At 32.1% G+C, this 13,641-nt stretch overlaps 2 protein-coding genes across 3 annotated transcripts; one reads left to right on the top strand and one right to left on the bottom strand.

Moving 5' to 3' along the window:
- Positions 1-419: 419 nt before the first annotated feature.
- Positions 420-1,669, top strand: LOC116346464 (the record flags this gene model as incomplete). The annotated part of the gene is made up of 3 exons (XM_031776535.1): positions 420-899; positions 981-1,397; positions 1,463-1,669. Coding segments are annotated over 3 exons (1,104 nt in total), but the record flags the coding sequence as incomplete, so codon positions are not given.
- Positions 1,656-13,444, bottom strand: LOC116346299 (Ca(2+)/calmodulin-responsive adenylate cyclase). 2 transcript variants are annotated; one of them, XM_031776257.1, is made up of 21 exons: positions 13,233-13,444; positions 12,303-12,441; positions 9,487-9,818; positions 9,015-9,194; positions 8,399-8,953; positions 8,201-8,328; positions 8,019-8,121; positions 7,929-7,953; positions 7,678-7,853; positions 7,387-7,605; positions 6,856-7,317; positions 6,618-6,790; positions 5,787-6,550; positions 5,279-5,358; positions 5,043-5,137; positions 4,771-4,874; positions 4,005-4,697; positions 3,682-3,909; positions 3,193-3,610; positions 2,834-3,129; positions 1,656-2,769 (listed from the first exon to the last, which is right to left on the bottom strand). In XM_031776257.1, exons 3-21 carry the CDS (start codon positions 9,685-9,687, stop codon positions 2,471-2,473), a joined length of 5,199 nt encoding a protein of 1,732 aa, XP_031632117.1. In that variant the 5' UTR covers positions 9,688-9,818; positions 12,303-12,441; positions 13,233-13,444; the 3' UTR covers positions 1,656-2,470. The 2 variants fall into 2 exon arrangements, with proteins under 2 accessions (XP_031632117.1, XP_031632116.1); XM_031776256.1 differs by having other exon boundaries at positions 13,158-13,255.
- Positions 13,445-13,641: the final 197 nt, after the last annotated feature.

Raw genomic sequence — 13,641 nt, 5'->3', positions numbered from 1 at the left:
ATATGACATGTACTAATTGCTAAATTTCAAGATAGCAGGAATTGTTCAAATGATAGAAGAGTAATGAACCCATGACCCACATGTATGATGATAAACATTTCTTTTTGAAAACTCCCACCATTCGTATGATATATTTCAAATATTACCGATGTTATCTCGAGTAAAATATAAAGATTCTTCGTTTGGTGTTAATGCACTTGGCCTTGAATATTCTAAAATGATGTGATAATAAACATTAGACAATACTTTTTTCAATTTCATTGACCTTCATTGCTTTGTTGGTACCCGTATTTTGAATGAATATGTTTCCTCTTGCGTCATATGCTCAAAATTATACCTTACATTTTGTTGCCAAGGAAACCGATCGATTGTTTATCAAAATTGTTTTGTAGAAAAATATGCAAAAGATGTCAATTTTTATTAAAAATGTGATTTGGTCTCAAACGCAAAGCAAAGTATTCCTGAATATTTCAATTGGCGGTAAAAAATCTACCGATGATATCGTAATTGCAAAAAAGTTTTTGAAAATAAACATCCATCCACACTTTTATGAGATTTTTTTCGAGCATCCGATTTGTGTTGAACAAAGCTGTTGTAAACTTTTGGAGTCAAGCATTAAATTTGATTTGAAAAAAGAAAAGGACGAGTGGTGGTCAAATCTTGGCAAGACCAAAAAATTATCTGATAATCTTGGCGATGGGGCAATCATATCCAATGACACAGTTAAAGAAATATTCGATGAATACGAGAAGAATATCCAAGAAGAACAAACACTTGAGCGAAAGGAACAAACAACTTGGAAAAGAAATGAAATCGATAAGGAAATTGAACGCCAAAACCAAATTCGCAATAAAATTGAAAAAATCAAATCTACGCTAGAATGCCATCAAATCACATCGGTAAGATTTTTTTTAAAATTTATTGCTTCTTTCTCATACTCAAAATTTAAAAAAAATCTTCAACTTTATATCGACTTACAGAGCAGAATTGTCGATGAAGCTGTTGAACAAGTATCAACAACTTCTGCGACATCACATCCAGATAAAATGAAAATAATTCTACCTGTACGGCCATGTGGTAGAATTGATGTGAATTTTAGTTCACGTGAATTTATTACACCAAAGCGGGAATCACAAGAGAATGCAGAACGAGAATGGTGTGCAAAACAACACGAAATAATGATCAATCGTATTGGATTTTCTGACAAAGACCTCAGTTCAGACGAACGCGATCCAATTTTTTTAATGAAAAAAGGATATGAGTTTCTGGAAAAGAAAAACTATTTGGCTGCTGTCAGTACATTCAGTTTTTGCCTAACTAAAATGTCAAACGATTTACCTGAACTTTATTTAGGAAGAGCCAGAGCACAATATGCTCTTCAAAATTATAAACGTTGTGTAAGTATGTTTTTTTTTTTTTTTTTCAAGAACACTTGACTTATTAGAGATTTTTTATGCATAAGGCTGAAGACTGTTCTGATGCACTTGAAAGGTTCAAGCCTGAAGTTCAATCGAATTTGATGGAACGAATACATTGCTTTTGGCTACGAGGACATTGCTTAATATCCTTGGGACTTATTGAACATGGTGAAAGGGAAATACAAATGGCAGTACATTTAGATCCGCATAATTTTGAACGGAATAAAAGATATTTCATAGATTCAAATTAAGTTGGTATATCGGTTTTATTTGATTTATACCATTCACAGAGATCACTGTTATTGATATTCTGGGTTTCAGTTACGCTTTACAGTTATGTTTTGGAAAATTCCAAGTCATATATAATCTATTTTACAACTTAATTATTACATAATGTTATTCCAAAATTAAAAAAAAATCGAAATAATAAGTTATTTAATAATAAATGTGTGAACATGCAAAGTACAATCTCAGCTTAAAAAAAAAAACATTTCTAAACTTTAGAAAAACAAAGTAGTTCCATGATGTAATTTTCTCTCGACTATTTGAAGCGATGTGCTTTTTGCTAAATGCAAAGTGCGTTTTGATAAACAATCCTTACACAAAATTAGTATTAATTTAATCACATATCAAAATTTTTCAAATATAAGCAATTTATAACCATTGGTCGTGGAAGATAGAAATTAGATTGAGTTGAGAATAAAAAATAAGTTGCCGATCTGTTCATATTTTTTTTTGCATTATCATTGAGATCATTTGGAGCATCCGTTCTAGAAAATTAAAATGTATTTGTGATGATTTCCGGCGATGTTCATTCATCATTATGGTATTAGTTTACGAAAGTGAAATGAATCGCAAAGTTCAATTTTTTCACAAAGCAACATATCTAACTAAATCACATTTTGTGTTAAGCAACGTATATAGTTTTTGCAAAGAATACAAATCATAACAATTTATTTTACGCTTCAAATATTAATAAGTATCATATTCTAATTTTTAATCGTAGTCATTAGTCATAGTCATATAAATTGAAATGAACGACCTGTGTTTCTCTAGAGGGCTTGTGAACCGAACTTGTTTGTTATTTTTGACGAAACATTCATAATTGCCTTTTCATGTGTTTTATTTGATGCGTCTTGATCGTTATCATAAAAGCCACTCAACGAGTCTAAACTAAGTAAACGAGAACTAGCTCGACTCGAAATTGACGTATCATCTACGTCGTCGTGTGCATTGCACGAATTAACGTCTGATAATGCTGCTTCAGCGTCTGTTAAGCAACCCGCATTCAATAACGAAAGATTCTCTAGACCGGCCTCATCAGTTATATAGCCAGTACTTTCAGCGCCACCTTTAAAAGAAAATTAATTAAATCATTCGCAATCACGTCAAAGTTATTGAAGAAAAGTGTTTACCTTTTGCTTCGTCATCATCTCTTTCGTCTTCGTCACTCCATTCAGACTGTGTTTCGATGGGGTTTGAGTCGACCGATTGATGTGCACCATATTTCAAAATATCGTTAATTGTTTTGGAATTCACTATATCAGACTTATCCATTCCTTCGTTATCACCATCATCGTTTTCTTCTACGCTAAAATTTCGTAACTCAAACATTCGGTGACTGCCATTAATTGAGTATGTTCGTTTTCGATCATTTATTATATCCATCTCTTCCTTTGTAATTTCACTTAGTTCCATATCAGAAATATGCCTATTTAAATTCAATTGAGAAAATCAATTATTAAAAATTGGTCCTTAAAGAGAAAAAAATTACATTTGATTCGAGTCCGTATTAGCTGTGTTTCTTGCAATCTCTTTGATAGCCTCAAGTCCTACTGGATGTTTTCCATTTACGGTAGATATTGTTAGGCTTGTTCCACCCAATATTGATTGAACCGTATCGTGTTCAATATTTGATTGTGATGAACAACCACCATTCGTATCGTGTGCATCGATTGTAGGCATCACGGATTTATTTGCTCCAGTAACTGTAACTTTTGATGCCGACGAATCGAGAAGACGTTGAATTTCCCGTTGGAAGGGTGACCGTATTAAATTGTTGTCTTGATATTCGAAGCTTGTACTAGACTCAACTTCCTTGTTGGTTGCTGCTAATGTTGATGGACTTTCAGTTGTTGAGCTCAAATCAAGTTCTTTCAAATATGCCAAATCGATGGAATTAAGCTTGGAACCTAAAACATCGTTTTTATATTATAATCACTGTTTATTTATGAAAAAAATAAACAAGTATGAGTTGTTTTACCCATATTTGTTGGAAGTTTAGCTGGATATTGTGGATAATTTGACTCTGAATTTTGGAGCGCGGATCTTAAAAGCCAATCGTTTTGAGTATTTACTCTGTTTTCCGTTAAATCAAAATCGCCACGATCTCCGATTCTGGCCGTTGGTTTCAAAATGTCTTCATTTGATGAGCTCAGACTTGGAGAGTATGGCCTGCTTATGTCTTCAGTCGATGATTCTGGCCCTTCGTCTAGGTTTCCATTAATTCACCATGAAATATAATTTTTTTATTATTATTGCGTATGCATTGAATTGAAATGAATTAGCAAAAAATAGTCATTTTACCTATATGCGTTGGTAGCTTGGGTAATGGTTTTGTGTATTGTTGCATTGATGGTATGGGAGGCGGTACTTTTCGGTACGGCGAATTTCCATGTTGGTTAAATCTATTGTTGTGACAATGATTTATCTTTTGATTCTCAATAGATTTCTGCGAATTTTGCATTGATGCCATCGCTCCAGGATTAGCATAGTGTGGGGGTTCATACTTTTGTCTGGGGTCACGTATGTGTCCTCCATACAGTAATGGTTCTATTTCCTTTAAGTTGTAGGCCATATTTCCATTAACGACATTGCATCCGTTCAGATGATTAAATTGATTTTTTGTGTAGTGAACATTTTGCCCGAAACCACCTTCATCGTCAGACGACTGCATAATGTTTTCAGCTTTAAATTCAATATTTGTGTACCGTTCGTTTGGAGTATATTCTGTGTCTTCTCGAAAATTAGTCACGTCTTTGTTATGGCAAATGTTCTTATATTTCTGATAAGTGTTTTCATATTGTAAATAATTCGGACTGGCCATGTAGTTATAGCTCTTCTTTTGATTTTCAGCATTCATTATAACATTTGGTCGATATCCGCTTGAATGTGGTTTACAATGTTGTGACAATCTAATGTTTGATGACGTGTGTTTGGATGTAGATGGGCAGGCATTCGAAGATTTCATAGCTTGTGTATGTGAAATCACAGAAGATTCTAAGCAAATGTAAAATAATTTTCAGAAGTTATTTTTGAATGATTTTTGAAACTTGGAAAATAAGCAAATTACCTTGATATTCTCTGCATGCATTGTATTGATTTGAACTCGATTGATCGAGCAATAGAAATGTGATCATGTCACCCTTGCCTTTAACTTTTATTTGTCCTCTACATCTGCAGAAAAGAACATTAAACTTTATTATACATGATATAGCATTCGATCTTGAAATGTTATAGTACAAAATCATTTACAATAGATTTTTTTCGTTACATGTCGCTTTGAAAATATTGAGAGAAAAACATGTGATGTTTAACGTAATATTGAATGATAGTTTTACAAACCTAAATTCGAAATGTGATCCCTGCAAACTATCTACAACTTCTTGCGTACATTGTATTTCTCCAGGTATACATGTGGTATCCATTCTGCTAGCAACCTAGATTTGTATTGAATTCAATGAATGTTGGTTGGTGTGAAAAAGTTGGACAAAAAAATCCGATACAAAAGTAGCATCGATAATCGTTCTGGGTCAACCCAAAAAAAGATTAAAAATGGGGGTGTGCACGACAGTACTCACATTCACTGTATTTCCAAAAATATCGAATTGCGGCTTTGATGCACCTATAACTCCTGCCACAACTGGACCAATATTAATGCCTATAACGATAACGATAAAAACAAATTATTTTCATACTTGTGCTGTTGACTGCGAACATCTACGAACACTCGTTCCTTCGTTCGTAGGCAATAAAAATAAAAAAATTGTTCATTCGTAGAAATTTAAAAATTAAATTGTGTTCGTTCCTTCGTAGAAATCGAAAGAAAAAATTTGTTCGTTCGTTCGTTCGCGTTTTGAAATAAAAAAACGCTACGAACAAACGAACGAACGAACAAAATTTTTATTTTTCAAAATCTACGAACGAACGAACAATTTTTTTTCAATTCCTACGCACGAACGAACACAATTTAATTTTTAAAATTCTACGAACGAACGAACGAACAAAATTGTTATTTCTATTTCCTACGAACGAATGAACGTTCGTAGCCAACAGTGTGCTGATTAAACGAAGTTTTAACTCTCTCACCGATTCGCGTTACAAAATTATTATAAGAGTTTTCGTTGATATTCTCAATAGAAGCGCGCATTGCTCGGGCAAATTCTAATAATGTTGTCATGTGTCTTCGAATTAAATGAACATCATTATTGCTCATTTTGTAATCTGGTATAAGGCCGATTGCGGCCATATAGGTACTACCAACGGTTTTAATTTTATCAATAGCCATAAAGCGCTCCTGTGCAAGAAGATTATCAAAATCGGCTATGATTTCATTTAACAGTCGTAGACATTCAACACCCAATTGATTTCCATCTAGTTCCGTGTAAAATTCGTGGAAATTTGGTATACTGCAAAACATCACGCCGACTTTTGAATAGCTCTGATAATACAAATCTTGTCCAATTGTATTACTCGCACCAGATGCACCGGTAACAACATTATTCGTGCCCCGAAATTGATTATCGAGAAAATGTTTGGCTACATGCGCCGGAAGTAAATTGAATAGAATACGACGATTTGATTCTTGCAATACAGCCATTTCTCGTTTTTCATGGGATGCTTGTAACTGCCATAGAAAATCTAAACGTGCCGTCCACTCCACTTGCCGACCGTGTGTCAATACTGCTATCATGAACAAAACAATACGTAAAAGTGTTATTGTGTGTTGTGGAATCGACGAATTCACACGCTCGTCATAGCACGTAAAAATTTCAATGTGTGATAGCTGTATGTATAGACTATACACAACACCCATCAGAAACACCAAAGCGGTTTTAATTAAAAATGGTAGCCTGTAATAAATGTGAACACATATATAAACATATTCGGAGAAAAAAAAAGAAATATTTTTGAAATTACCTTAAGAAAACAGATGCGGAAAGAAATGCAAAAGCGGCTGCCAATTGTGTGTATTGTGGAAGGTGGCATCGACGGTGACTGTAAGTGTAGCCCGTTAGTGGAAAGGTACCTCCATTATTGAGTGTAACCGCCAATGTGTCATTTTTACAGGGCAAATTCGTAAGACACGTAAACTTAAGAAAAAAAAAAAGATAAATTTTAAAATATATTCCCAAATTTATTTATGTTTTCAACTTACCACATTCACTTGACCAACAGAATACAGAAGGATGATGGTGAACACAATAATTGCTGAACGTAATGTAAAACTATGTGATAGATCCCATAAAATCCATTTTAATCGTGCTGCAAGCATCAACATCAGTATAGATGCAATCCAAATAAAAGCAGTCAAAAATAGCAACAATAAAATGAATGTTCTTGGAAAAACGGCCACTTGTAATGCTGTACTTAGCATTAACAATAACAAACTACAAACTAATTCTCCAGAAAATCCCAAATCAATATCTTTGTGATAATTTCGTTCCACATCTCGATCACGAAATTGCAATGTAAAACGATTAACATGAACCGCTTTGTCATGATCAACGCTACGCGCTTCAATTGCTTGTGATAAAAATTTGTTCACACGATTTGTGGGCTGATGATGTAAACTGGAATGACGCTTTTTGAATGGCCGTTTAAATCTATCCGCTGCACACTATAGCAATAAATAAAAGCAAAAAAATTGATAAAAATTTACTTTTAAATGTTTACTGTTTTAGCGTACTTTTCTGTTTGATTCATTTAGTCCGACAACTGATGAATTTTGACTGGGGCTCATGTAATTTGAATTCGGTGCGGTTAAATGAGAAAACGGAACAGGAACGGAGTATTTAATAGTATGTAATAGTTGTACTACTACATTTGAGACATTTCTAAACGACAGTTTACGACGATTTGCGGAACCAATTGCTGATCTTACTCCCAACGTATTCATAAGTAATGGCTAGAATTTATTAATAATTATGTCAACAAATAATGAAATTGATTTACCTTAGAAATTTATTTCTTTTTTTACCTTTCGTCGATGGTTCGGTGGTATTATGAAAAATGTATCAATCGCATGCTCACGTAAGTATGAATCTCTTGTTGATCCAAAACCAGCTTCGACTTCATATTCGCCTCCAAGACAATCAAGAGTAGCCCTTGTCACATGCACGCGTCCGGGCTCTCCACCAGATTCGGTGTGATTAGCTTTTTTCAAAAGTTTAATGGATTAGTTGCACTAAAATTATGTATTTGGAATATTTAGACAATAGACATACATACCGATTGTTACGTCGTTAGACCACACCTATAGTAAAACAATAAATAGCTATGAAAACAGTAATAAATCATTTATAATATTATGTTATTCACCTCAAATTGCCATTTTCGAAGACCAAGTACACCGCATAATACTCGACCCGAATGAATCCCAACACGCATCGATAGCTTCACATCAGTGGAATCAACAAATTCTCTAAGAAACGTATTTGAACAGTTTTGTTTTTTTATGTATTGTAATAGATTTTTTTTTGGTACAAAAAATAAATACTCACGCAATGGCATCAATGATATCTAAACCAAGTTCGACACAATTTTTAGCATGATCAATTCTTCCTTCTGGTAATCCCGATACAACAAAATAACAATCGCCAAGTATTTTAATTCTTAAGCAGTGGTGATCCTGAAAGAGTTATATGTTCTTATTGAAATAGCATATTTATATAATTTCCTATTTATAATAGACTACTTACGTTTGAGAGTTGATCAAAGCGACCAAATAGTTCATTTAGCAAACGCACCAGCTCTTGTGCGCTGCATTGTGATGCAAGTACGGTAAATCCCACTATATCGGCAAATAAGATACTTACATTATCGTGTTTTTGAATATAGATTTTGTGAAATTGTGTTTTAACTGGTGATAAAATATCATTTTTCATTTCGATTGCTATGTGTCTCGGAAGTACGCTCAATAACAGTCGCTCCAATTTTTCATTTTCATCCTCCATTTCAAGACGAGCAGCCACAAAATTTCGCGTATCGAGAAATGCACGTCTCTGTGCACGTTCCATCATTACATTCACCATTAAACCGCATATGTTAACACCTAGAAATGTTATCGAATTTGCCACCAATGGACTGTAATCGTAGTAGTGCTGTGTTTCGGTTAACATTTGAAATATTGATAAGCCGATGTGAATGATGGCCAAAGAAACACCAAACACTATGGCCTCCCAGATTTGTAATGGCATTAGAACATATGTAACAAATACTACAAAAGTCACTTGCCATACACCTTCCGTTAGATCCTGTGGTGAAATAAATTGCATTATCAATTATCAATATTGCCACTTCAAATTAATTATCTACCTCTTTTGTATCGATTGGTATAATTTTATTTAATGCCGGCATTGACATTATACATAGGATTGTAGCCACCAATAAAATGCCATAGGATAATGATAAGAGATACGAATCTTGAATAACACGAAACTGTAGCAATGCCAATATTATGAGAAACAGAAAGCACATCAACGAAATGAAAATATTCTAGAATAAAAATAGATTTGATTAGAAAATTATTATTAGTCTGTAAAGGGTAAATATATAATATATCTTGAATATCTCAGTTCTCAGCTCGAAAAGACAACTATTTTAACTTTAAATAACTATTAGTACCTAATCATGAAACAAATTTGTCAAATTCATATTATTTGCGACTAATTGAAATATTTCGACCGAAATATTTGGATTTATTAGTTATCACCTTCTAAAGCAACAAAGAACTCTTTGGCTCTGAGATATTCAATAAGTTAAAATAATATAAATCACTTAAACATACATGTAATGTTAATAGGCTACTGAACACATAGCTCAATGTCATCATTGTCATGCAAAAAATAACGAATAACGACACAACGCCAATAACAGAAAATCGCTGCATTTTCAATGTATAGCGTTGATAAAGAGTTTCGAGCTCTTCGTTTTCGAATCTCAGTTTGTCCCATGGTTTTATTTTAGATGTTTTCACTGCGTGATCCATTTTTAACGCACGTGTATGTGGCACTAATTTTTTTTAATCACGCACCCACTACTTCTTTTGTTAATTTCTCGTTCACATGAATCACCTTACAGACTCTTATCCTTTTGTCACTATTCACCCTTATGTAGTTGCTGAAATTGGAGGAATGAAAAAATCTTACTTCAAAATATATCATTTTTAAATTAAATGAGCACTTTTCAAAATTTTATGTGCAATATTAACGTGGCTTCAACTATAGAAAAAATTTCAATTTGTTTTACTATAACTACAAAATATAGGCAATGTTTATTCAAGCGGGCGGATCACGTACAGTATAATGTATTTATTTTCTTATAGCCAGTAGCTTCATTATGAATCACATAACATCACATCACATTGTGAATTTTTACGTGTAATGCAACCGATTCACTAATCCATACATTTAATTGTCTTTGATATATTCGCCTCGGTTTATTGCTACTAATATAAAAAGATTATAACGCTTTTGTATCGATAGAATAATTTCATTCATTAAATAATGCACCATGCAAATAGTATGGTTTCATTTGTCGAACATTGTCTGTTTTATAAAACAATTTGCGACGAGTAATGTATTAAGCACGTGAACGATAAACGTCTATTTTAAACCAAACCGATAAATAAATTGAATATATGCGCTTCAATTACAGATTCAAAACTTATGAGTTTGTTTAGCAACTGAACGATATCGTTTGATCAATTGACGTCAATACGATGGCTATTGCGTTGACTTCGACACGTCGTCAATCCTTTTTTTTTTTCAAATTAGTAAAAAAAATTCACTTTAAACGTTCAGATGCAAAGAAAATTAATGTACCTACATAATTTGAAATCCTTAGAGGTACTATTTGCAGAATGTCTACATGCATATAAAAAAAATGAACAATTTTTCGACAATTCATCACCGCGATAATTAACTATGACAAATCATATCTATTTTCAATTTTGTGCATAAAATTTAAATCAGATTTTTTTCTGTAATTTTGAAAAAATGCACAAATTCTTACAGGAAGCTGATTTAAATGCAAAGTAAAAAACTCTGTCAAGATCAAACAACATGTGGATATTGTCCGCCTTTTAGCTATTTGTGGCTCTTGAACATTAGTAAAGCTTTCAACTACCTATGCTAGAATAATATTTTGAACATTGTACAGAATAAATACATCTTGTCCGTACGTGAGCTAAATATCGAATTTCATTTTAGTGAAGTATGCATAATTTTAATTAAGACAGCTTTTATGACCTCTTTCGTTTCAAAAATACATATACGTATATATATTCGTATGTAACGTTCAAATTATATGAAAACTTTGATTGTACGATTGAATAATGGAATATTAAACTTTTGAATAATAAAAAACTAAATATTACTGTGATCTGTTGGGTATAATTCTTTTTTCCTTTTAACATTTGTTGTGAACAATCAGATTACATATATATAATTCTTTTGTGAAATAATTTTAAAATCTGGTACGATGCCAAAGTGTTAATCTATATATTCGTTCTGTTTATTTCATGTGACTTGTGAAAATGCGATTACAATTGCTTCGGTTACAAACTCATGTGTGAATAACAAAATAAAGGAAAAAAATCTGGACACACAAATATTTATGGTGCGAAGCATTATAGCATTAAAGTAAAGATAGAAACAAACAAAAAACAATCTGCCTTTACATCATCGCATGTCATAGGCTTTAAGATTTGCGTAATCGTTACGATAATAAACCAAAATGTTTTTGTCATACTGAATATGTGCGATTGTTCAGAATGAAATCGATCATTTTTGTTCACACTTGTAAATAATAATTACATACTCAGTAATCGAAATAACTGGAAATAAATCAATTTCGCAGCATGTCACTCTCGTTCTAACTTTTAAGTGCTTTGGCGTAATCTTCGGCTGAGTTTTTTCCTCTCATAAACCTCCAAATGATCTATTTATTGGATTATTGTAGACACATATATTGAGGAATTTGCCTTCAATATTTATTTAAAAGGTGTTTAAAGTGGAATTTATTTGCGATAATAGATTTTTTTTCTTTCAAATTATTCGAGCAAACGTACTTCTCGTGAATATTTCAATTTCATTTTTTTGCGTCAATAAATAAAACTCATGTAGTATTTATAATTAGAATATACTCAAAATGATTCAAGATTCACGTATATAAAATAAACTCTTAAACTGGATGCGCTATGATTTACAAAAAAGTGTGTATTCGCACGAAATTTGAATTGTTTGTCTTTCTGAATGTACTGTTCAAACATGTTATTAAAAATTATCAGTAGGGAACGAAACAAATGAAGGAAAAAATCTGCGCAATCATTTCAAATGCAAAAAAAAGAAGAAATAAGCCAATGTTTGTCACAATGATGATGATGCCAATGTGAATATATTCGCGATTTTAATTTTGGAGGCGGATGAAAGTTTAAACTTGTACGTATTGTAGAATACAATAGAGCATTATTTATTTTTTTCAAGAGATATTGCTCGTTTTTTGCGTACTTCAAAATCTATTTTTGTTTTATATGCATGTGTGATTTACTTCTGGTGGTGATATATTAATAAAAATAGAAAATGAAAATTATTTTACACATACCTCAGACATATTGAAATCGTATAGCTGCACAATACCGGATGTTTTTATCGTTGGTTAATTCACATAAAACGTAGCACTCATTTTCAGTCAACACGTAATGTTTTACGTGATCATTACATTTTCCCATATTCCATACAGACTAGAATAGAGAATTCTTCTTAGAATTTTAAATTTTCTAATATTAGAAACAAATATTAACATATGTATATATGTGTACACAATTAAAGACTTGATTTTAACTAAAAATTAGATTGATTGATTTATAAACTACGGAGATATTTGAACATATGTATAATTTTTAGAATGATGTACTTTTTGTATCAAATCTTTTGTTTTGGACAGATACAATGTATACGACGAAAATTTATTTTGTATTTTGTTTTTTTTTATTCAATCGAAAAATATTATGTTCTCATTAAATGTGTAGTACGCAATTCGTTCGTAAACCGGTATATTTACACAATTTCATACCGATCGCTAGAAACTTGTGCATATGCTGTTGAATTGCGTAGTATGTACAAAAAGTTTTTCTGTAAATAAAAATATATACATATACTCATATGTGTACTTCACCATATTCGGAGTGTCTAAAAATGTGTTAAAATATATTCGCTTGAAATGAATGAGATTTTATGGCAAATGACGATGAGAAAAGACACAAATTCAATATCAAATGTTTTGGTATTATGAACGAAATTGCAAACTGCATTCAACTTTGTTGAAACAATCCTATCATGGTTGTAAACAAAAATACTTCACCAAATTTATATATTCATAGTGAATAATACAATTTGTTGTGAGTGTAAACTTCGATTTTTCCCCATTTTTGTTTGTTATTGCAATTTGTCATTTTACCAGGTATTCAAATTCAGTGCACGAATTGATGGATATTGATTGCACTTGAGTTCAAGTTTAAAGGTTTTCACTCACTGAAAGATTTTCAAGAATTTTCATCAAATATTCAATAAAATTACAGTCTTTTTATTTTATGTATGCATTACAATGTCCTTTTGAATGAACTAAATGCAAAAAATGCCAAACAAAAAAATGTTCTTTTGTTCAATTATTTTTGTTCTTTTTATTTTATTTACGATGGCTGTCTTAGTCTGTTTTCTTGTTAACCATTTGAAATCTGGCACTGAACTAAAATACAACTGTCAACAAATTTGTTAAGCATGCTCTTTATCGACTCTTTTCTCATGTATCTCTCACTTTTAAATCTAAATATGCATATGTATGATGGTATTGTAACAGCAGCTGAGTCTTGTATGCGTATGCGTGTGCGTGCATGTGTTTGTATGTGTATGAGTGTGGATTTTACTTTATTATGTTGTTGTAT

The sequence above is a fragment of the Contarinia nasturtii genome, unplaced genomic scaffold (assembly GCF_009176525.2).
Source record: "Contarinia nasturtii isolate CC-2019 unplaced genomic scaffold, AAFC_CNas_1.1 Cnas_scaffold_1500, whole genome shotgun sequence".
Classification (NCBI taxonomy): Eukaryota; Metazoa; Arthropoda; class Insecta; order Diptera; family Cecidomyiidae; genus Contarinia; species Contarinia nasturtii.
The sequence above is the reverse complement of the archived record's forward strand: the minus strand, read 5'-3'. Positions and strand labels throughout refer to the sequence as shown.

Coding starts and splice junctions, on each gene's coding strand:
- LOC116346299 (XM_031776257.1), bottom strand. CDS start 9,687: ATGGATCACGCAGTGAAAACATCTAAAATAAAACCATGGGACAAACTG. Junction 7,318..7,386: donor TAAATGAATCAAACAGAAAA/GTACGCTAAAAC, acceptor TTATTGCTATAG/TGTGCAGCGGATAGATTTAA. Junction 3,130..3,192: donor AATACGGACTCGAATCAAAT/GTAATTTTTTTC, acceptor GAATTTAAATAG/GCATATTTCTGATATGGAAC.